Below are 24,980 nucleotides of genomic sequence, written 5' to 3' on the forward strand. Positions count from 1 at the left end.
CCTAAGCCTAAAATTTGCAAAAGTCTTGAGTGATCAGTGTTTGGGAACATAATTTAAGACATCCAGGGCCTGACTTATTTTTTTATTTATTTATTATTAAAAAGAGTATTTCCATGTAGCCTATGCAGCTCCCATTGTCTTCACTTGCAGTAGTATGTACTTGGCACTTCAGAAAACTCAGGAACCTGATGCCTCAAGTTGGGCAGGAACACACAATTAGTGGCCATGTGTGAAAACTTCTGACTGTGTCCCCCCCAGGATAGTATTCAACTGCCCTCTTACCATACAGCCATCTCTTCTCTTCTTGCAGTCCCCTCATTCACTACCCGCCTTGCAACTTCTTCAGTGATTTGGACCAGCATCCTATCGATGAAAGTCTCATTCACTACACACTTGTGATTCATTCCTGAGCCCTTCTTGTGCACAGATTGTGGCAAGGAACCTGTCACGTATTGGGGTTTTGTATGTAATATAGTGTTAGTGATGAGTGAATGGATAAAATGAAAAATAATTCATAGTTACAGTGAAGTAATGTTTGGTGTGAGAAAGCAACAAGTCGTTACTCTGAAACACTTTTGGTTTTGCTTTAGCATTGGATGATGTATTTGAAGACTTCTTTATCTTAAATAAGAATTAGGGATATTGTAATGGTGTTTCCTTGAATGCATGTAGGCCAAGACAGCATCGCTCCAAGATCTACTTAATACTCCACTACCTAAATTTCTGCCAGAGATATCTTTATCTTCTCCCCCATATTCTATGGAGTTCAAAGGTAAGTAATATGCAAGACTGTTCTAGATGAGACTAAAATGAGCACAGTTAGCAGAGCAATCCTGCTAACAGTATGGGCTGTATTACACCCTCACAAAAAAAATGCCAGTGTGTTGTGCCAGTGCAGTACTTCATCTTCTGCACTGGCTCCCACATAAAGATCCACTAGATTCTGAAGGGAGTATGTTGCATACAGGAGCAGATTCTTCAGTTCCACTCACTTTGACAAGGCCTTCAATGCTTGTGGAATGCAAACTATACAGAGATGCAGGGGGGCGGGGCTTCCATGGATGTGAAAGAAGCTGTTGAGGGGAGGGAGCATGCCACATTCATCTAATTTTCCTTCAGGCGCACTGGCTTTCTTTCTCCATTTATTCTTTGCTCTCTTGTGCACCTCCTAGTAGGGGGGAATCTAGCACTCTGTATTAACCCAACTTTTTATGTTTTTGTTTTATCCAAACGTTGCAGATGTGACAGCCTTATAATAACTGACAGACATGCTACTCCTTGAATGTGGAGCATGACATGATCTGAGAATGTGCAGGTGGATGCTGTGTGGGCTTTCCTGCACAGTTCTACTGATAAACTGCATTCTGGCCTTGAAATATCCATGCTGTTACAACTCTTGGCTTCTCTAGTTTAACTACTAATTTTGTAAATTAGACAAATGTTTATGAGAACTAAATCAGCATTTGAACTCTGGCTTCTTTAGATAAAAGGCATTAAACTCATTGCTTCAGCTGAAACTGAATCTGCACTTTTGCTCCTCGTACAATGTCAATAAGTCCTGAATAGATGTAATAGAACTTCATACTGCAATGAAAATGAACTGCAGGTTTTTTATACCAGCCATGTTTCTCAATTAGTTAATTATATGCCTTTAGTAAACTAGATTGCTTTGAACATCCTTAAAGAACTGCAGTATTAATCTGAGTATGCATAGGCAAAACTCTTCTTTGAGATTTGTTTTCTTTGTAATTTCTGTAGCACCAGTCGCAGAAGTACCCCAGCAAAGCAGTGATACAAATCAATTCACAGGACGGAGACTGAACTCTAAAATGCAGGTTTACTCTGGCTCTAAAACAGTTTATCTTCCAAAGATGCTAACTCTGTATGAACAGTGCATCCGCATACTTCAAAATAACGTTGATTGTAAGTACTTTAATATGGGTTTCAGCAGGCTGAGTGGCATTATAGTGCTAGGCTTTCAATAGTGTAAGACCATCTTTTTTGTGATTGAAGAATTAAGTTTCTTATGAAGTCCCAACTTTACATTAAACTCTGATGGCAATAGAAACATCATGAAACAAAAGCCAAAAAAGCCCTCTTGCTTTTTTCTGTCTAGATGCTGTTAGTCTCATGTTAATCTGAGATAAAACTGTATTTGGTTTAAATTAGGGATGAACTATCAAGAAAATACTTGGTATGTACATTCACCCCTTGCATCTAACTTACATGTGAGTATTCCAAACTTTAGTGTGTGTCTGGGGGAGAAAATTTGGCGCGGGGGGAGGAGAGAGAATGGGTAGAGATGGTGACATAGGTAGACAAGGATGCCTACTATGTTTCCTCAGACTACCACTTTAATAGTCAGTACAGAACAGCTCATGTACAAACAGTTTAGGTTGTCCAGACCTCAGAACACATGTTCCGCTGGTGGGTATTAAAATAATCCTATATCTTTTGTTGGGTATCTGCTATTTATAATACTGTTTTGTAAGTGGTGAATCTTATTGTGTACATATGGGTGGGATACTTAAAATATTGTCTTGCTTTGTAGCACTACATGAAGTAGGAGGAGTACCCTTCGAAATTCTTGAGCCGGTGCTAACACGTTGTACACCAGAGCAGTTGTTTCGAATAGAGGAGTGCAATCCGGTAAAGTCTTTCTTGTTCAATGTCTTAGAACTTATTTCATGACTGCTAGTGCTCAAAATCAAAATAACTAACTATTAGTAAAACAAACTACAAAGTAAAAATTGTGAAAGTATCACCCCCCCCTCCCAATGGCTAGTTCACAAACTGATCAGACTCTCTATATAGTAGGACTTTGCCTATAATTGTTAGGAGTTGCACTCTGAAAAGAATATTTATTAGCATCTAGAAGTGTGGTTCGTGCTTTACAGAATGTATGCTTGGACAAGTCCCTGCCTCAAAACATTTGTTTTGTTTTCCAAATTGACAACACACAAAGGGCTGGAAGAAGGGATGAATATTTAAAAACAAAACAAAAAACTTAATAGTCACCCTCACTCTCTTCTGTCCTGTCTTTTGCCTTGACCTTTACTTGCATTTTAATTCTAATATGTATAGAGTTCTATTAACTTCAGTTTTATCCCTCATCACTCATTATATTTGTCCTTGCCTTCAATATTCTACTTTTTTCCTAGTGAAGTTAGCCCCTTACCTATTAAACTCTTTCTTCATCGCTCCATTGAGCATAGCCTCAAACTGTTTTACTCCCACCGGACAAATGTCTCCCTCAACACCTAGGAAAAGTAAAAAGGGCATTGGCAATGTTAACATGAAAGGGCTCAAAACAAAACTTCAGGTGAAACTTGGTACCTGTTGAGGTCCTGGGGACAAGAATTGGCTCTTAGCTTGAAGTTTGTTTAAATGAACGACCACCGCTTGTTTCTGGAATAGTTTAATCTAGTTTTTATTATTTTTCATTTTCCCACTTCTGCTTTAACTTCTGGTTGAAGGCAGGGACTAGGGTCTGTTTATACTACTATGTCAGACTGAGCAGAAGGGGATCTGACAGACTAGGACACTGCACTAGAGAACTACCTCTTCCCACACAGCTCCACGTTGCTACAGAGAAAGCTCTGGGAGCAGAGAGGAGGGAGAACTAGACTCCTACACTGACCTGTCTGGGGTGAGCTGGGGAGATTATTAGCTGGAGAACCCAGTGGTAGTAAAAGGGGATACGAGGATGGAAGCAGCCTGCTTTTATTACTCTTAGCTTGGAACCAGGCAGGGAATAAAGGTTCTTTCCCTGGCTTCCTTATAGCTGTTAAAAGAGAATCTATACAGTCTACCCTAATCACCCAATACTGTGATTTTAGTTCTGCTGTCATTGTCATGCCTCTTGGCTTCTTCACTGTATGTCAGGATCTGAAGCACCATGGTTGTTACTGGGGTGAATCAGGGAAGCAAGCATAGGACACACATTTACTTTTGCCCCCAAAATAAAAAAGGAAGGAGACACAACAGATTTCAAATACTATCATGTGTTCCAGCTATTTCAATCATCTACACCTCTACCCTGATATAATGCAACCCAATATAACACGAATTCGGATATAACGCAGTAAAGCAGTGCTCCGGGGGGGCTGCACACTCCAGTGGATCAAAGCAAGTTTGATATAATGCGGTTTCACCTATAACATGGTAAGATTTTTTGGCTCCCGAGGAAAGCGTTATATCAAGGTAGAGGTGTATGTATTCCCAAGAGAAAAATGGTTAAGGTTGCAGAATGAAGCACGCAAATCAGGAAATATCAAAGGTAAATTTGCTGCAATAACCTCAACTCTGTCCTCTTCTACATATGTGTATGGTGAAAGAGCTTCAATTACATGATCTTATTTCTGAACTGGATTTCTGGATACTTAGTACTCTTGGAAAATCAGGCCACTCTTCTTCAGATGCCTAGCTTTAGGCACTCAAGTTTGAAAATTTTGGCTAATAACCATTTTTGTCTACAGTATAATGAAACAAACTTTAATCTAACCTGTGACCAATGGATACATTAGATGTTGCTGAATGTGGCTTGTTATGCTTTCTGAATGTTATGGCACATGGTGAGAAGAGGTGTTTACTAGAGTTTCTTTGGCTTGCTCCTCAGTCTTGAAGCAATGTAAACGGGGGATAACATTTTCAAAAGTGCCCATGTGATTTAGGATCCTAAAATCTCCTTGAACATGTATAGGAGTTGGGTGCCTAAGTCTCATAGGTGCTCTTGAAAATGTTACCATAAGTCTTTAAGCGTTGTTAATTACCTTTTTGCTTCAAACCAAGACATTTATAGAAGAGTCTGATCATTTGTGGAAGAAACATTGCCAAAGGGATTTTAAAAACGAGCATCTCCTGGAATATGAGTCGTGGCGTGAAATGTACGTGCGGCTCTTCAGTCAGAGAGAAGAAAAACTAAAGACCCTCACAAAAAATATTATTTCAGCTCAGTCTGAAAAACCTAAAGGTAAATAAAGTCTACAGGTAACTTTTCCTTTAATGCCCCCCCCCCCACATTTTCAAATTTTCAGAAATGCAATGTATGGGATTTTTTTTATTATTATTATTATTCATTTTTTTTAAATTGCACTGAATGTTAATAAAAGCTCATCTCAGGGAGAGGTGATTGCTATTCCTTTGCGTTCAAATGCTTTTAAAGGTTGCACACAAGATTCATTCATGTAACTGATTCATGTTTAGACCAAAATGTCTGATCTTGATGGTTTAGCGCTCAGGAGCCAAAGCTGTCCATTTCCTATATTGCACGGGCCATCACTGGGGACATCCCAGACACTGTCTCTGAAGAAAGTGTGCACATTCTGTAATATTACTTTGTCATTGTTCAGTGGGTACCATGATGTAAAGTTTTATAAACCTGTCACTGTTTAACATTTTTTATTAAAAGTTGGAAATCACATTGCCACGCTGTCATTGTTGACTCTTTTTAAAATGTTTTTTCTTTTCTTAGAAAGTTTTTTGATATTTAACTTTAAAAATGCCCTTCCCCTTGTTTCTATATTAGGGCGACAAGTTAAACTGGCATACATACATAGTGTAGCAAAACCACCGAGAAATGTTCGGCGGCAGCAAGAGATCTATGGGACAGCTGGATCTATTGTTCAGCTTCACCCCATCGAAAAGGGCAAGTAAGTACACTGTTAGTGCACTGTGATTTTGAGATTAGATGACTTCATGCTGGCCATGTCAGTAAATGAATGTTACCAGCAAAACCTTTGTATGAAAGAATGCAGCTAAACTGTAACTATTGTGGGTTTTTTGGGTTTTGTTTTTAAAGTATTTCAACTATCGGAAATATAAACTTACATTTTAGGACTTATTTGTCTGCAGTGTGCCCCAACTTCATCCCTTTCCCTCAAACTCCAGTACTGAGGTCACCCTTTCCCTAGCTGGAGAAGTGGGTCTGTTCTTTACAGATAACATTGGTGTTACCTGATATTCTATATAGAGTCCAAACTTTCTTTTATGTTATGACCCTACATCATAATCACAAGTGATCTCCTGTTATAAATTTAACTCAGCTGGCAGCTCTGGTCATGCTGGACCTCAGCAGCTGTTGATGCCCTTGACTATGAGTTGCTGTTTTGGTAGCTAAGGGAATGTCTAGAACTACCAATCAGTAGGGGTGGACCGTTTTCATCACTGAAGGAGTGGAAACATAGGATCCTTCAAAGATGACTGTCTGCAACTCTGCATCTTGCTCCGTGGGCTTTTATATTTCGGTTTCTGCCCTGGATAGTGTTGTCAGATGTCTGGGGCTACAAAATTGGAAGAGTTGCTGCTAGAGAAGCAAGCCAACTGTTATCCATCTTGGGCCTGGTCTACACTGGGGGAAGAGGGAAATCAATCTGAGATACGCAACTTCAGCTACGAGAGTAGCGTAGCTGAAGTTGCGTATCTTAGATCAACTTAGAATCACTTACTTCACGTCCTCATGGCATGGAATCGATGGCTGCCGCTCCCCTATCGACTCCGCTTCCGCCTCTCGCCATGGTGGAGTTCCGGAGTCAAAAGCAGAGCGATTGGGGATCGATTTATCACGTCTGCACTAGATGCAATAAATCGATCCCTGATAGATCAGTTACTACCCGCTGATCCGGTGAGTAGTGTAGACGTACCCTTGAGCACTGAGATTTGCTCATAGATAGTGAGTTAGGTTACTAATCTTGGCACCACTTTTGACCTTGCCCTCTATGGAAATCTCCTTTTGTCAGACTTGGTATGAAAGTGTTCTTTCCTGTTGTGCAGTTTACACAACATAGTCATTTATCTTGTTACCTTACAGGAGAAACATGGGCCTTCTTGGCACAGTCTCAACTGTTGCAGTTCCTTTTTAAGAGGATTTCTCTCTTGCTTGCAGTTCACGGAATGCAGTAGCACATTTAATCACTGATTTGTGCATCTGGAGTGTCTCTAACACTATCTGCCTGTAAGTGTAAAAGCTGGAATGACTCAGCTTGCACTGTTGGTTTTAAATGTCTAATGCAGTAGGACTTGGCTATCTGAGACCTTCTTGAACTTTGTCCTAATGGCGATCTACGCTCACATACCACCACTTTGTTAGGATCTCCTTTTTTGTCTTTGGTGTCCAGCTCTTCCTACTTCTGAAATGCACATATTTCATTATTCAGTGTATACATTTAAATTTATAAAGGATGAGCAGCTTTTGATAGTGGCTGTCAATCAGCCAATATATTTTAATTGGAAAAAAATTGAGCTGTTGTCTTTCAATGTTCCTTATGTATCATTGCATTATATTTATAGGAAACCAGTGTTTTTTGTCAATAGAAACATAACGGCCATACTGGGTCAGACCAATCATCTGTCTAGCCCAGTATCCTGTCTTCCAACAGTGGCCAATGCCAGGTACTTCAGAGGGAATGAACAGAACAGGCAATCATCAAATGATCCTACTCCTAGCTTCTTGCAATCAGGGACACTCAGAGCATGGGTTTGCATCTCTGATCATCTTAGCTAATAGACATTGATGGACCTATTCTCTAGGCATTTGTCTAATTCTTTTCTGAACTTCATTATAGTGTTGGCCTTCACAATATCCCTTAGCAACAAGTTCCACAGGTTGACTGCCTGGTGTGAAGAAGTACTTCCTTATGTTTGTTTCTTAAACTTGCGGCCTATTAATTTCATTGGGTGACCCATGGTGGCTGTGTTATGTGAAGGAGTAAATAACACTTACTTTCTCTACACCAGTCATGATGTTATAGACCTCTATCATATCCCCTTTTAATCATCTTTTCCAAGCTGAAAAATCCCAGTCCTTTTACTCTCTCCTCTGATAGAAGCTGTTTCATACCCCTAATGATTTTTGTTGCCCGTCTCTGCCCTTCTTTTTTTGATGGGGTGACCAAAATTGCGCACAGAATTCAAAGTATAGATGTACCATGGATTTATATAGAGGCAATATATTATGTCTATCCTTTTTCGAATGGTTTCTAACACTAACCTTTGACTGCTGCACATTGAGCAGATGTTTTCAGAGAACTATGTGCAATGACTTTAAGATCTTTCATGAGTGGTAACAGCTAATTTAGACCCCATCATTTTATATGTATAGTTGGGATTATGTTTTCCAATGTGCATTACTTTGCATTTGTCAACATTGAATTTCATCTGCCATTTTGTTGCCCAGTCACTCAGTTTTGTGAGATCCCTTTGTAGCTTTTCAGTCCTTTTTGGACTTACAAAACTACTCAAGATAGTTATCTGCAAATTTTGCAACCTCACCGTTTACCCCTTTCTCCAGATCATTTATCAATATGTTGAACAATCTGAGTTCTGGTCCCAATACAGACTCCCACTATTCACCTCTCTCCAGTCTGAAAACTAACCATTTATCCCTACCCTTTGTTTTCTCTCTCGTAACGAGTTACTGATTCATGAGAGGCCCTTCCCTCTTAAGCAAACTAAGCAGTCATGGGATAAAAGTTTTTGGGGAGGGACCTTGTCAGAAAGTCAAAGTACTAGATCCATTGGACTACCCTACTTCACATGTTTGACACCCCCCTCCCCCGCAAAGAATTCTAATGGACTAGTGAGACATGTTTTTCCCATTACAAAAGCTGTAATTGATTCTTCCCCAACATATCCTATTAATCTGTGAGATAATTCTGTACTTTACTATAATTTGAACCAGTTTGCCTGATACTGAAGTCAGGCTTACTGGCCTGACATTGCAATGATTACCTCTGGAACGGTTTTTAAAAATTAGCATCACGTTGGCTGTCCTCCAGTCATCTGGTACAGAAACTGATTTAAGTGATAGGTTATATACCACAGTTCTAGTTCTGCAATTTCATATTTGAGTTCCTTCAGAACTTTTGGGTGAATACCGTCTGGTCCTAGTGACTTACTGTAGTTAAATTTATCTGTTTGTTCCAAAACCAACTATATTGATACCTTAATCTGGGACAGTTCCTCAGATTTGTCACCTAAAAAGTGGCTCAGGTGTGGGAATCCCCCTCACATTCTCTGACTGTAATCCAAAGAATTAATTTAGCTTGTCTGCAATCACCTTATCTTCCTTGAATGCTCCTTTAACATCTTGATTATCCAGTGGCCCCATTGATTGTTTGGCAGGCTTCTTGCTTCTGATGTACTTAAAAACAAATTGCAATTAATTTTTGGGTCTTTGGCTAGTTGCTCTTCAAATTCTTTTTTGGGCCTACGTAATTATACTTTTTCACTTGATTTTTCCAGAGTTTATGCTCCTTTCTGTTTTCCTCAGTAGGATTTAACTTCCAGTTTGTAAAGGATGCCTTTTTGCCTATAACCACGTTTTACTTTTGTTTAGTGGTGGAGGCACGTTCTTGGTCCTCTGTTGTATAATTTGGGATATACATTTAATTTTGAGCCTCTATTATGGCTTTTTTTGTTTTTGTTTCTCTGCAGCTTGCAGGCATTTCACTCTTGTGCCTGTGCCTTTTAATTTCCATTTAACTAGCTTCCTCATTTTTGTGTAGTTCCTCTTTCTGAAGTTGAATGTTATTGCAGTGGGGCTTCTTTGGTGTCTTCCCCCCCACCACCAACGGATGTTAAATTTAATTATATTGTGGTTGCTATTACGAAGCAGTTCAGCTATATTCGCTTTTTGGACTAGATCCTTTGCTGCACTTAGGACTAAATGAAGAATTGCTTCCCCCTTTGTGGGTTCCAGGACTAGCTAACTGCTCCAAGAAGCAGTCATTTATGGTGTCAAACTTTTCTCTACTTCCCATTCGGCAGTGACATGTACCCAGTGAATATGGGGATAGTTGAAATACCCCATTATTATTGTGTTTTCTATTTTTATATCCTTTCTAGCAACATATTGGTTTTAACCTGAAAAATAAGCATCTGTTCTGTAGGTTGGCTAACATTTGAAACTGATTAAAGTTAGTGCTGGTAAGAAGGTGGCACTAAAAAGGAAAGCTTTCATTTAGCATTGTGGACTGACCTTTTTAGCACATAGGGTTACTTGTGTTCAGTTACTTTTAACTAGGTACCTGCAAACCAAATTCAAAAAACTGTAAAAGATAAATTGAAGCACTAGTTCTAAAGGACTTAATGACTAGCCATCTGACATGAACTGTGGTCACTGAACTGTGATTGGTTTTATCTGTCTTTACCATTAACTTTGAGTAGAAAATAAATTTGGGTGAAAGAATGAAGTACTGATGAAACACATTCCTGTTAAAATATGGACAACGTCTAAAAATATGGCCCTTATAATCTCTTGGAGACAAGGTGGGTCAGATTATTGCAAACAATATGATCTGGTGACTTTTTTCCCCCTGAAACTTCTGTTTCATAATCTTAAGTGGTTATTTTTCAGAACAGGTTAGTGTTAATGACTTAAACCCCTGTGAGGTTTTTAATCTGAACTCTTTCTCTTCCCCCCCCCACCACCATTTTGGTTATTTTTAATAGAACAAAGACTCCAGAAAGCAGAGACCGAAATAACACCTCACCAAGCCGAAACGCAACCACTAGCAATGTAACAAATGGAAGCTCCAGCACTTACTCAAGTGGAGTGAGTCAGGATATAAAAAAAACGGTCAAAAGTAAGTAGTTGCAGAATAATTCCTTTACTATTTCTATTTGGCTGATAATATTGTTAATCATATTTGAGTTTGTGTTGAGTATTATACAACTATAATTCTAACTAAAATGTTTTCCTTTGAAGAAATTGCACCAATGATGAGAAAATCTTTGAGAGCATTCAAGAATAGAGTTGGACCACGATAAAACAGGATCCTGCATATCTGATTAAACTTATGTTAACATTTGCATATTTTATGCTATGTCTATGTAATATAAATTAGTGAATTGTGAGTATAACCTGCATTCAGTTAACAAAGTAGTCTCTTCAATGAAATAAAGTGGCAGAATGCACACAGTGGTTTGTGATTTAGAATAAAATCTAAATCCTTGATTTCTCCCCCCTCCCCCTGCTCGCTCCTTTGTATCCATGAACCAATTGGCAAAAGTGAATTGAAACAAGGCAACTCCATAGGAGTCTAATAGTATCAGTAATCTGTAGCCAAGAAAGTTCATGCAGATTTTCATAAATGATCCTTGTAGATTATGAAGATTTGTATATGAATTTCATTATTTTTCATCAGTGACCGATGTAGAACTTAAAATATTTATTTATCCCTTTTTTCTATTTGTTTAAAACAAAAACGTAAGTAGACCAAATTCCATTATAGTCTTGAATGTTTCACAGTAAAATCTTTTGGTAGCCTCTAAACATCTCTGGGAAATGTGCAAGATTAGACTTGCATGAAATAGAGACAGTAAATGGGTAACTCAGAGGAAATGATTAGTGCTGCTCTTTGCCCCAAAAAGTACTACTACAAATAATTTGCATTTTGATGTTGCATAGACACATGTAGACTGTCCCAGATATGGCTGGTAAACACTTTCTATCAAAAGTATCTTTGGAAAAAATGGAATTTTCTAATGACTTTTTTTTTTCCGTAAAATGTGTCCTTTTCTGTGGAAAATTGCAACTTTCCAGTTTTTGGATGACAGCTTTAGTTTTCATCTGGACCTATGTGGTCATGGAACTAATTCCTATTATTTTTCATTGTAATACTGCCCTTTTAAACACAAAGGGCCTACAGCAAGAGCAGAGGACCAGAAGACACTAAATTCCCTGAGCTTGTGCCATTTGTTAGGGATGGTATTTGGGGATCTTGCAGGAATTCTGGCAACCCCAACACCCTCAGCATGGGGAATGAAGTGTCTGGACTGGTGCTGTCATGAGACTTGCTTCTTTAAACCCAAGGAAAACATCTGGTTGAAAGATGTTGGCTTCTAATGGGGTCTATTGTTTGCAGTTGGAGGAGCGAAGCTAGTGCAAGTATCAATAGAAGCGCAGCAGTGGTTGCATGGGTAGCAGCAGCAGCATAGGCAGAACATATTCGTGCCGAGTACATACCCACACTAGCTCTCACAGAGAGCACTGGCTTAGCTATGCTGAATACAAACCTGCCTGAAACTGGTGGGTATGTGCATGCAAGCAGGGGAAATCATACCCCTAGCTCATAGTGCAGACATAACCTGTTTCTAATCCATTACAGAACTCTACATGTCAATGTATAGCCACTCAATTTCCATATTTCCTACCCGGAGGCTAATCACTCGAAAGCTTTCTGAAACTGAGTGAATTACATCAACCAATTCTCCTTTATTGACACTTTGACATGGTCAGACACAAATAATTAATGAGGCATGGTTTTGTGGTGTGTGGTTTTTTGGTTTTAAGCAGAAACTATGCTGGTAAAATTTCTGTCATAATTATCTGGATGTCTTAGAATTCTAATTGTAAATAACATTTAAATCAGGGTCACTCATGGTTTAAATTTTTTTATTCACTTACATAGATTTTTCAATTTGATTTTTATTTTTATATGTTGCCAGTTTTTCACTTGTCCTGTTTTGCACTTTGTTAAAGTGAATGTTTTGGACCTTTTTTCTTTACTGTCCTAATCGTTAGTAAATTTCAGATTTTACACAGATTTTTTTATCTTAAGAAGCTTCACACTTAAAATGCTCATGTATGGTGAAAAGTCCAGGGCCTCATTAACATCCTTACCGTGAGACAACATAAATTCAAGCACAAAATTGATAAGCAAATAGGCCTATAATAGTTGCAACCAACAGCACCTTCCAATATGTTGAACTACCAGAAGTAAAGAAAAGTTGAAATTCTTTGGCTAGGCAAACCCTGAGATTTGACCAAACCTCCCTTACAGTTTTGCAGTTTGAAGTCAATGAGACTTGTGTTCCTAACTCTCACAGGTGCTTTGGAAAATGTGACCTCTGTGCCTTATCTCCCAGCCAGTGGCAGTAGTAGACTTAGGCCTTGTCTACACTACAGAGGTTTGTCAACAAAAGGTCACTTTTCCCGACAAAACAGTGGAGGAGTACTGCTTTTGGCGGCAAAACTCTCCTGTTTTGGCAACAAATAATTCCCCTTCCCCCTTGACAAGAGGCATTGAGCTTTTTATTTGTGGCAAAGTTATATCGACAAAGTGTCAGTGTAGACACCACACTTGGTTTTGTCACTATAAATGGACACAGGAGGTGTCCCACAATCCCCATGCTGACTACTCTGATCAGCAGTTCGAACTTGGCTGCCCTGCAGCCAGGTAAACAAGCATCCACCTCGCTTCCTTCAAAGGCCCTGGAATTTTTGAAATTCCACTTCTTTGCTCGGTGTGGAGAGCTCACATCACATCTTCCCAGATGGCCGTGGTGGCTCCATGTGGCAAATGCTTTTCTGCTTCTGCGAAGCTGTTGGATCTGTTGAGTATATGAGGGGAGGAGGCTGTCTAGGCCCAGCTTCACTCCAGCCTTAGGAACTGTGATACCTACAGGCAGACTTCTCGTGTCTCATGTGATAAGGGCTACGAATGGGACACTGTGCAGTGCCAAGCAAAGATAAAGGGGCTGAGGCAGGCACACCAGAAGGCAAGGGAGGCAAACTGTCGCTCTGGTGCTGCTCTCAAGAGCTGCCGTTCCTATAAGGAGCTGGATGCCATCCTTGGCGGCAACCCCACCTGCACCACCAAGAGCCCCCATGGATCCTTTGGCAGGGCTGGAGGCAGCAGACAGAGGACCTGACCTCCAGGACAAAGTCGTGTATGAGGAGGTAGAGTTGGAGAACTGGAGCCCATGGCAGGGTCATCCGGTGGTGTGGCAAGTCAGCAACTTTTCCCCACTCCAGAGGTGTCTAGCCAGTCCCAGCAGTCCCTCTCCAACTAGCAAGAAGCAGGAGAGGAGACTCCTGGTAGGTAAGCTTTTTGAGTTACTGCAGTTCGGTTAAATGACATTCAGCTTTACGTTTGCTTTGTAAACTGTACAAGTGGGTTAAGGTATAGAAATGTGCAAGACTATCTGTGTTTGAGTGTGCTCCAAATTCCCCATTGCAGCTAAGCAGTGTGGCAGAACACTGTGTTGCACATCAAGATTTCATGGGAATTCTCTTGAGCCCTCTAGGAAACTTTCCTGGAGGTACTTGCCAATCCTCTGCCGAAAGTTCCTTGACTAAGCTGCTTTGTTCCTTCCCCCATTGTAGGAAACTTTCCTGTGACACTAGGCAATCACTTGTTCAGGGACTAAAGCAGTGCACAGGCAAGCAGCATGGGGACCAGGTCTGATCCTGCATGTCTGCAGTAGATACACTCTTGCATCCTTGCTAATCCTCAGGAGTGAGATCTGCTTCAGTGACCCCCTCACCCATGGAAACTGGTGGCAGAATTTACAATATTGTCCCTCATAGCCTGCACCGATCACCTTGAAACATCAGCAACACTCTTTGCCCCAGCTTGACTTAACTAGGTGTCTCACGGAGGTGGATTTTTCTAACCCCTGAGGGTATGTCTTCACTATGGGCCGGCTCAGAGGGCAGCGATCGATCCAGTGGGGATCGATTATCATGTCTAGTCTAGATGCAGTAAATTGATCCTGGAGCACTCTCCTGTGGACTCCTATACTCCAGCTCCGCGAGAGGCGCAGACAGAGTCGACAGGGAATGTAAATCTTTTGTACTTTTGATTGGAGAATAAATCTAGGGAAAGATGTTACCTCTTGAAAATAGTAATGGGCTAGATTGAAGAGGGCATGTAGGATCTTACTCAGAAAAAAATATTTTACCAATGGTAGGATTATCTCCAAAATCTTTTTTCTGAACAGTGTGCCAAGGATACCATTTCTGTATTCATATCTGCTGTACTTGTCTGAATGGGATGTATATTATCAGTGCTTGTATTCCTGACACATGAAAAAGTCTTGATGTAATGGGAAAGTAAACTACAGATTGTCTTAATATCCGTGCAGCCACTTGGTTTTTGGTAATTGTGAGCTAGGATAGTTACACCTGTGTTAACTTTCAGCATTTAGGATTTACCCTGTTTAAATTATTTAAACACCATATGGTCTGACAATGGCCAATGCTGTATGCGTCACAGGAAAGTGCAAGAAATCTCCTAGTGAACAACTCTGGAACACTAATCATCTCTGATTAGTTTTGCGTTCTTTAATAAATTACATAACTGGTCAAATGGCAAAATCCAAGCTGGCTACTCTAGAGCTGTAGTCTACAGACAAAGCTATTAACACTATTTTTGTTAAATTATTGATAAATGAATGGCCTTGATGCAGTAGGCAAAACCAGCACAGCAGCAAATAAGCAAAAGGGAAGTGTGTTAAATGTTGTTTTTTCTTTGATAAAGCTATTACATAACATACAGATCACACTGAAAATCAGGAAAACGCTTATAGTAAGTATAGATTTCAAGGGGGAAGAGGATCTACTCTAATCTGTGGAAAAAGCTACTCACTTTCCCTAGAACACTACAGATGAGTATCTAGAGAAAGAGAAAGCAGGTGCCAAAGCTTTGCACAGCTCTAATTATTTAATAGAGCTGAGTGATAAAGAATATTTTTTACAAACTGCATTCATATTGAAAATTATAAAGTAGCAAACTAAACCTTCTTCCTAAACCTCAATCAAATGTAAGATACTTTACAGAGGATGAAATTCACACCTGTGCAGAGGACCACTGCAAGGCTCCTGCACAACTTGAATCTCATTTAAACTCTGGTTTCTAGTCTTCAGTGGGGCTTATGCTGACTCAGTGCCTATGTGTAAATTTCACTCCTTGTGCCTCTTGCTTTTCCATCATAATAGTATGATAGCATTGTGGTTGGTATTTGTATCTCGAATGGGTGCCCCAAATCCTCTATCTCTGTTGTAAGCCACAGTCTTCAGTCACTGAACTGAATAAACACACCTTAGATTAGATTTAGAAAGGTGCCAACCCGTGCCTTCTGCAGACCAGCACTGGTGAAACACTGTCCCTAATGAGTGTGGTTTTTTTTTTTGTTTTGTTTTTAAGAAACACTCTACGGCCAGTCCTGGAAAGTTCAACTTCAAGCTCTGACAGCTCCCACTAAATCTGAACTGTTGTGATAAGAGAAACATCCAGAAGGGAGGCCATTGAGATGGTAGCTTCTGAGTGATCTTATTGGTATTCCTAAACAGAGCACATTCCAGTAGTTTAGGCTGGATAAAAGTATGAATGACTGCAATTGGGTTTTTATGACCTTTCCTCCTTATAAATCCATGGCCAGCCAATGAAGGTGGTAAAGGCATTACAGGCCAACACATCTCTTCTGGAAATTGGGGGTGATTTAAAAAAAAATTGGATCCAAAGAAGACTCCTGCAAACCATCTAGGTGAAAATTAGGCAAACCTCCTCACTACGTAGAGTGGAGTGAGGCAGTGTACACTTTCTAACGCTTCCATCAACTGGCAAACATTACTTTGGTCTTATTGCAGCCAGCTGGCTTTGAGCTAGATACCTGGCTTAGTCAGGCACTGAGAAATAATGAGATTGTAGTATTTAATGTAAAAGGAGACATGGGTCTGTTCTTACCTTATGAAGATACAGCTCTGCATGCTATATAGATTTTTATTGTGAACCTGCAGAGCACATTTAAATGACCTACAGGAGGATTGCTTGATCACCTGCTATACAGTGGTGGCGATGATGCCTATGTAAATTCCAGATTAGTCAGAAATAAGCATTTGCTACTGTTGGCTCTTAGTTTTTGCTTACATTGTTTAATGATATAACATTTTTTGTTCTTCGTGAACAGTAGGAGGATCTCTTCCCTCCTCTGCCTCCTCCCCCCCACCTCATTGCATCTCAGAGCTGAGGATGGCCATTTAACAATTAATATTGCATTCACAATTAAATCTCCCACTAGCAGGAACTAATGACGATTGTCTTGCTCTTTCCATGGTGGGGTGGGCAAGTGGACATGTTCTGTTTGGACATGTGAAAAGGGTGGTGGGGAGAATTACCTGGCTGTCATATCATCTGAGGCAATCTCTTCAGGAATGGGTACAAGTTTCTTAGCTGTGTTTATTGTCAATTCAACCAATTCAGATCCTGCAGTGCCACATTGCTACTGTAATCTGTCCATAATGCTATTTTTAAGAGTTAACATCTGCCCTCAGAATGATCCTCTGGTAGCATAGAGTCAATGTCAGGACTCTTATGCCAATCACCCATCTTGTTGCTGGTGTAGCAAGGGAAAAGGGATGAGGATGGGAGAGGGGTTATGGCCATGACATTCCTCTGCATTGTCAGTCCTCGAGGACTTTGTCATCACCCTGTGGCCTTTGCAGCACAGCAAACGTTAGACAGGCTGCTCTAATATGGTACCAGAGAATCAGCCATAGGGCTCAGTTCTGCAAAAGGCTGAGTACCCTCAACTCCCCATGACTTCTGGCCCCATGCATCCGCATCCACATCCCAAACTGTCAAATCAAATGTGCTCCAATTGATTTTTCGTCAGTTGCTCATTGTTGTGAGTGATTTTACCCAAGCCCCAAGGGGAGCTAAGTAAGGGCACAGTAAAATTGTGTTCTTTAACATGAACATGTTGTTGGATATTGTTTACATGCCTGATGGATACACAGTTCCAGAATGCAGTATGGCAACAGCAGTCATGAGAACCAACACTAAAGGTTCTTGCGGATGAGGAGAAGGAAGAGCGCGAACAGCAACAACAGTTCAAAGAAAAATTCTCATCCTTGTTACTTGCCTCTAAATCCCAATATAGAGACAAAGGAGTATAAATTCAATGGGCAAGCAGAGATAACCATTCCAAATACCCACAGTACAACTCCAGAAATAGTTTCCATAGGAGACTAGAGATTCCATTTATAGTGGGAACCTTGGGCTTAGTAGACCTGGGTTCAATTCCCTGCTCTGCCACACACTTCCTGTGTGACCTTGAGCGAGTCATTTAGCCTTAATTGTGCCTCAGTTCCCCATCTGTAAAATGGGGATAACAATAGTTCCCTACCTCATGGTTGAGGAGAAACACATTAAAGACTGTGACACACTTTGAAATACTGATGCAAAATGCTATATAAGAGTGTGCCCCTAAGTGCACATCAGTGCCAATTGGCATACTGTGGTCATGATATATCCCCAACAGGTGCCATGTAATACACCACTGAAAAACTAATAATGTACTGAACATTAATATTCTTGTGTGATGCATGTATGATTAAACCCACAAAGGACTTTATACATATGTTCTGGAAATATGTTCTTTAAATTTATTGGGCAAGCAGTGCCTAAGCTGTGCCTGTTCCAGACAAAGGACTATCTGTCTAATGTAAATTTAAGCCAGGTATGATCAGAGACAAAGAAAAGCATATACTTATTTGGTTGGTTTAGCTTTGTTCATTTTAGAGCTTTTGTTTTAGGGTATGGTGCCAGTATCCTTTTGTCAAGTCCAAAGTGGTCAAGTATTGGGCCTTGCACAACTGATCCACCAGCTCATCAATACGTGGTATCGGGTAGGCGTCGAATTAGGATACCTCGTTTAACTTCCGGAAGTCATTACAAAGCTCAGGATGCCATCAAGCTTGGGGAATGAGACAAAAGGGCTGGACCATTGGCTGTGTGATTCTTCAATCACCCCAAGTTCCAGCATCTTCCTTACTTCTGCCCTAATTTCTTCTCTTTTTGCCTCTGGTACACGATATGGTTTTATCATCACTCTTGCTCCAGGACAGGTGGTGATGTGGTGTTGGATCAGTGTCATATGGCCTGGTTGGGTGGAGAACATATCTTGGTTCCGCTGGATCATTTTGATGACCTCTCTTCATTGTTCTGGGGCTAATTCAGGGGATATTTTTACCTGCCCTTCTGGGCCATCTGCCTCGGATGGAACCGGCAGGACAGCCAGGCAAGTCTCCCAATCAAACCAGGGTTTCAGTAAGTTGACATGGTATATCTGCTCTGGCCTACAGTGGTCTGTCTGCTTTACATTATAATTCATCTCCGCAATGGCTTCCATGATCTCATAGTGTCCATGCCAATTGGCCAGGAGCTTGCTTTCTGTTATTGGTACCAGTACTCGTTCTCCTGATTGAAATTTCTGTGTTTTTGCCTGACGAGTGCAGTAGGTTTGTTGGGCCTCTTGTGCTTTCTCCAAATGCTCTTGTACTATGGGGGTCACTTGGGCTATTCGTTCTCTCATCTGGGCCATGTGTGCAATGACGTTCTTCCCCGGGTTGGGTTGTTCCTCCCATTCCTCCTTCGTGATGTCTAATATGCCACATGGGTGGTATCCATACAGTAGATCAAAGGGGGGAGAATCCAGTAGATGCTTAGGGAACTTCTCATATTGCAAACATCAGGTATGGTAGGAGGGTATCCCAGCCTTTTCCGGCTTGGGCCACCACCTTTCGGATCATGCTCTTGAGAATGCGGTTAAATCACTCAACCAGACCATCAGTTTGGGGATGATAGAGGTCCGGAAGGCCTGGATGCGGAGCAGGGTACACAAGTCTTACATTACTCTCGACATGAAGGGAGTCCCTTAGCATGTCAGGATCTCCTTAGGGATGCCTCCCCTAGCAAAAACCTGCACCAGTTCTTTTGCAATCACCTTGGACATGGGGTTTCTTTAAAGGAATGGCTTTGGGGTACCATGTAGTGTAGTCCAAATTCTGCTAAGCTTCTATAAATAGCACTTAAATGCTATAATAATAATAAGGGCTTTATAAACAATAAGTGAAAATATTCAAATCTGGGTATCTACAATTAAACACCTAAGTATTTGTATTGGAACACCCAAATACAAGCAGCCTGAGTTTCAAAGGTATGGAACACTTGCAGATCTCATTCACTTCAGTGGGATTTGTTGGGTGCTCCTCATTTCTGCAAATCACACTTGTATTTACTATGAGTGCTTAAAAATGGGTGTAGGGCCAAATGTTAGATCCCTGGCTTTGAAAATGTTGACCCATGTCTGTTCACCTGCAGCATCTGAAAGTTAAAAAACACAGAAAGAGAAGAAAAGACAAAAACAATATGAGTGCAAAGAAACTGCAGTGCACACGAGCTCAAAGAAAATGTAGTACTTTAGAAGATTTTACCAGTGATACTTAATCAGGACACCAGGTCACATCTGGTAAAGCAGCTAAGTCTTCACTGATAATTCACCCCAGTGCACAGGGCCTGCACAAAGCCTCTGCTGTCACTCAAGCCTAATTTAAGCCCAATGTTTACCATTTACACCACACTTAAATACTTCATTGGCTTTTTGGAGAGTCCTCGGCACGGGGGTATATTTAATCCACTGTGAACTCCTTCATAGAGTCTGCTGCTACCACGTTCAGCCACTGGATGTCCTCCTTCTCAAAGGTCCAAACTATGAAGGCTGCTAGCAAAGGAGCCTCCACACAGCGATGGCCTCTTTGCCCAGAGTTACAGAGAGCATGCATAAAATATTACTCAGATTGTATACCACCAAGCCCCAAGGTTAATATACATACAAAGATGGAAAGCAGTTTCATTTCCTAATGTTATTAAATTCCCTATTGTATGTGGAACACGTTTATACTCTGCTCCTCTTCACTTTCTCTCCCTAATCTCTCTGATGATCGAGCTGTTATTTCTGCAAGTCTGTTCTTTATGAATTCTCGCTGCCTTTTCCTTTCAAGTTCCTGTTCCTTCCCAAGGGCAAATCCTTTGGTCTCAGCATTTAAACACACCACAGAAGTTACCTGTTGCTGACAATAGGTGTCAGCAACAGAAATATTCCTCTCAACAGGTGCTGCTGAGCCAGTGCTGAACACAGGTTAGCAGCAATGTAGACAGCACTGCTTCAGCTGCATCCATGGAATCAAAGACAGGTAATCCTGATAGTGCAGTCAAGTCATGGGGCTCCTGTCATATATTCCTAGAGAGCACAGTCTTGCTCCTGCTCTAAAGACCTAGTTTCTTCTGCACTTTCTGGGACATCATCACCTGCTTTTGTTTGCCACAAGTTTATATGATGCCCACAACATCCTATAGGATAGGGTATTTCCCATCCAAAGCTGCCTCTGGGGCACAGGCTGCTCACCAAACCTGCTGTTTCTCCTTCTCAGCAACTGTTTTCCCAGCTGCTGTGAAACTATCCTCTTGGCCAGCATTCCTCTCTCTCGATTATTAAAGGGACATCACCAATCAAATCTTTTATTTCAATATAACTTGAGAAAAGACTTAGCCAGAGAAATGGGGAAGGTGTATTTGATGTGGAAATCTTATGCCCCTTTAATTAGGCATGCCAGAACATTTGAGTGCAGACCTTTTAAAAAAAAAGGTTTGGGTTTCATGAAACATGTGTTTCTCTTAATTCTCTTTCTTTTAATTTAAACCACTATTTTCCAAGGGAAATTTAATTTCAGATCTTGTCTTTCCAATTATGGGGAAGCTTGTGCTGTGTAAATACTAAAGATTCTTGTTTGTCAGCAAGGGGCATTTTGCCTGAAGGACTCAATGAAAACTGAAGATATAGTTTTCTCTTTACACAGGAAAATCCTCACTGTGAGGAGTGGGGTCCAGAAAAATATTACAGATTGAACTGTACTACCTTTCTGTAGAGCTCCACAGGACTGTGGGGGGTGGGGAGAGGGGATAAGGAATAGCTCCCCTCACACTGATATATACACACACACACTCTGTGTAGGAGGAGCAGATGTGTATATGGAGTGTTCCCTCTGAACACAAATCAAGGGCACATGCCTGGACCTTGTATGGACCTCAGGAGTTAGACCAAGTCAAATAATGTTTCTAAGTTTGAAAACTCACAACCCAGGTGCAAAATGTTTCATCAGAGAGTTACCCCAGTCTTAGGTGTTTCACACACAGCAAATAATATCAGATTTACTGTAAATCCAAACCCCTTTCTTCCTCAGCAAAGGACTTCACTGCAGGTAGAGGGAAAAATCAATCAGTAACTTACAGTGTTTGTAAAGCTGAAATCAAAATCAACCCTGCTTTTTGGCTATGGCCATAGGCAACGGGTATAATAGGTCAGGGAAGCTAAGCCTCCCCTATAGCATAGCCACCAACCCTCTGCCTTTGAGATCACAGATGCCTGGGCCATGGTGGCCCCTCCCTCTTATCCCCCATGGCCCTGCCCATGCTCCACCTCTTCCTGTCCCCAGAGGCACTCACCACTTGCCAAGTACCTCCTCTCTTCCATTTCCTCCAAGCTGCCCACCACTCAGAGTCCCTCCCTTCTTCCACGGGGTTGAGTAGAGGAGGGACATAGTGAGTGGTAGGGGTCTTGGGGGAGGGAGGTGGAGGATAGGAGGGATGCAGCAACTGGCAGGTGGTGGGAGTCTCGGGGGAGATGGGTGGAGCGACTCAGCAACGAACAGGCGGACAGGGAAGCCTTTGGGGGAGAAGGGGGTGGAGGAGAGGAGGGATGCAGCGGGTGGCAGGCATGTTAGGGATGGGGATGGGACGAGGAGAGGAACTCAGCAGGCAGCAGGGACCTCGGGGGAGAGGGAGTGGAGGAAGGGACAGACGGTGGGTGGTGAGGGTCTCAGGGGAGGGGAGGTGGAATGACTCAGCGAGAGGTGGGCAAGGGGGCTGAGCGTTAGTGGAGCCTGAGACAGAGCGGAAGTGAAGTGTGGGTGGGGCCTCATGGGGAGGAGGCCAAACGGAGGTGGGGCCATGGTCCAGGGACCCAGGGAGCTTCCAATGCTTGGGCCAGCCTCCTCAAATGCCGGAGCCACACGCTGCCCATGGCTATGGCTGCTTGTAGCAGGATAGTTAGCCCACTTCTGCCCTGAGGGTTTAAAACAGCCCTGGGAGAGGGCTGTGGCAGGGAAAGCAGCTAATAGGCTGATGTGTGGCCCAGCTGCAGCTGCTTCCTCACCCAATCAGGCCGCAGCTGGCCCTATATAAAAGGCTGGGAGCCAGGCACTCAACAGTCTCTCTCTAGCTGTAGAGGGAGATGGGCCTGGCTGCAGGGAGCTAGAGACCGGTACCTGAGTGGAGCAGGGCTGGGGAAAGGCAGAGGAGCTGGGGAGCTCCAGTCTAGAAAGCCCCAGGCTGCAGCCTAGCATAAGTCGAACAAGTACTGGGGGTTGCCGTGGGCAGCCCAGGGGTAGGCAAAGGCAGTAGGGCCAAACCCAACCTTGCTGGTGATGAGTAGGCTGATACTGCAGTCTGCCCCAGGGCACGGGGGCTAGAGGATGACTGGCAGTAGCCTTATACTGAGGCAAGATGGTAATAGTGGGTGGGAGTTCCCTGGGGAGGGGAGACCCTGAGACTGAGGGGTGTATTGCCAGGGGACAGCACCCCAGAAAATGGGGCACCAGGTCTGGGCGGGACATGGGGGCCAAGTGGCATCGGGACTCCAGCCTGCAGAGGGCACTCTGGAGGCTGGACAAGCTAATTCCTGGAAGAGACCAGCAGGAGGCCCCGCAGATATGTAATGAGCCTATTAGAAAAAGCTCATTCAATCTCATCTATGCTGCATACTTTGTTATTCTATCTTTGAGTGTGCTATGGTTTCAGGCTGCAGTTTGTAAACCCTTACTCTCAGTATAAGTTGAATATTTGTTACATTACAACAGATTTAAGAGTAATTTCATTTTGCTCCTGCTGACTAACGAATAAGAATTTTCTTTTGACCTGGTCACAGGGAAATAATTGAGGGTAGTACTTGCATTGAATGCATTCCAAGGGCATGCTTCACTTTAGGATCTGAACTGGTCAAAAGTGAAGTGCTCCAGCAGCAGAAACTCCTCAGTGAGTGGGGGAGGTCACAGCTACACAAACCCGCTGAAACTCCTGGTTTATATGGGAACCCCCGGGGAGTGTTGATGCCTACAAGCTGTGCTGACCTAACACATGCTCCGGGCAGCCTAACTTTAAAGCCTTGCTGCACCTCACCCCAAGGATCTTGCCCTGTGATGCAGCAGCCCCATTGTCACAGAAAGCTGCAAGTTACACCCATTATATTAAAAGGGATAGAGCAAGCCTTACCATAAATGCATTAGATTTCATGTTATATTTGTCTTATAGTTGAAAAATTTGCTCCAAAATTTAAAAAAGCAATTTCTCCCTTTGTTACAAATAACATGCAAAATTTAGAACTTTAATTTCTGAGAATGGCAAAGAATAGCTAAGTCCCTGCAATGCAGATGATTTGCAAGGTGCTAACTGAAATTATTTTGCAAACATTGGGCCTGAGACAGAACATAATGTCCATCATCTATTTTAGTGCAAACAATGAGCAAAGCATCTACTGTTTTGCAGTCAGCACATAGAGACACTGATTGTCTTTGTTCCAGCCTTGCATCTCAGTAGTTTGAACTGGCTTCTGCAGAACTCAGTATAGCACTGGAGAGGATGGCTTATGTTTAAACATCAGGTTAGAAATACTAGCATGGACTTGATAAAACCATATTTGAATCCTAGTAGGGTAAATTCAACCCTTCATCTCTTTCTAAGTAGATTGACTTTTAAAAACGGAGGTCCTTTTTTTTGTATAGTCATTAAAGATCCGTTGGCACTTTTTGTTACTCATGGGTTAGCTAATATTTCCAGACCAGATAGTGTTTTCCAGTGTGCTGCTTATTGCTGTCTCACTGGCTGCAATTCTCCACCCCAGAGATGGCTGCATATCAGTAGCACAGTTTGTAAGTACTTTGCAGTCTTGCTAGATTAAAGGTTGTATATACATATGGAATATCATTATTTATTATTACATTTTAAAAGAATGTGAAGGTATCAAAATTAAACACTGAAAGGTTAGAAATGTCAGAATTTGGCACAAAGGGGACGAATTAAGATTGCACAGTCAACCTTAATTCTGGCATTTCCAGACTTTTGAGTGCTTGACTTTGCAACTTGTGCTTTTAAGATAGTCTTTTTAATGTAATTTCCCAATTTAAAAAAAATATATAAACTAAAAAACCAGAAATACCATCATGGAGAACCATACTGACTGCCAACTTGGGTCATCAGCCATGTTCAGACACTTAGATCCACCAGACAGATGTCTACTACTGGAGCTAAGAGAGTAATTGGTAGCAGTAGTTAACTGTTGTCCAGTGATGGATCCACTTAGAG

The 24,980-nt window shown here is 41.7% G+C and overlaps 1 protein-coding gene across 1 annotated transcript in view; it reads left to right on the forward strand.

Moving 5' to 3' along the window:
* LOC123367557 (elongin-A-like) overlaps positions 1 to 10,945 on the forward strand; it is a 35,223-nt gene extending 24,278 nt beyond the window's left edge. Inside the window, exons 5-11 of the mRNA XM_045011879.1 lie at positions 673 to 772; positions 1,759 to 1,923; positions 2,552 to 2,649; positions 4,792 to 4,972; positions 5,528 to 5,651; positions 10,450 to 10,583; positions 10,706 to 10,945. Of these exons, the coding sequence (XP_044867814.1) occupies positions 673 to 772; positions 1,759 to 1,923; positions 2,552 to 2,649; positions 4,792 to 4,972; positions 5,528 to 5,651; positions 10,450 to 10,583; positions 10,706 to 10,767 (864 nt within the window). The 3' untranslated portion in view covers positions 10,768 to 10,945. The remainder of the gene's footprint in view (positions 1 to 672; positions 773 to 1,758; positions 1,924 to 2,551; positions 2,650 to 4,791; positions 4,973 to 5,527; positions 5,652 to 10,449; positions 10,584 to 10,705) is intronic.
* The last annotated feature ends 14,035 nt before the right edge of the window (positions 10,946 to 24,980 follow it).

Source organism: Mauremys mutica, chromosome 3, assembly GCF_020497125.1.
Source record: "Mauremys mutica isolate MM-2020 ecotype Southern chromosome 3, ASM2049712v1, whole genome shotgun sequence".
Taxonomy (NCBI): Eukaryota; Metazoa; Chordata; order Testudines; family Geoemydidae; genus Mauremys; species Mauremys mutica.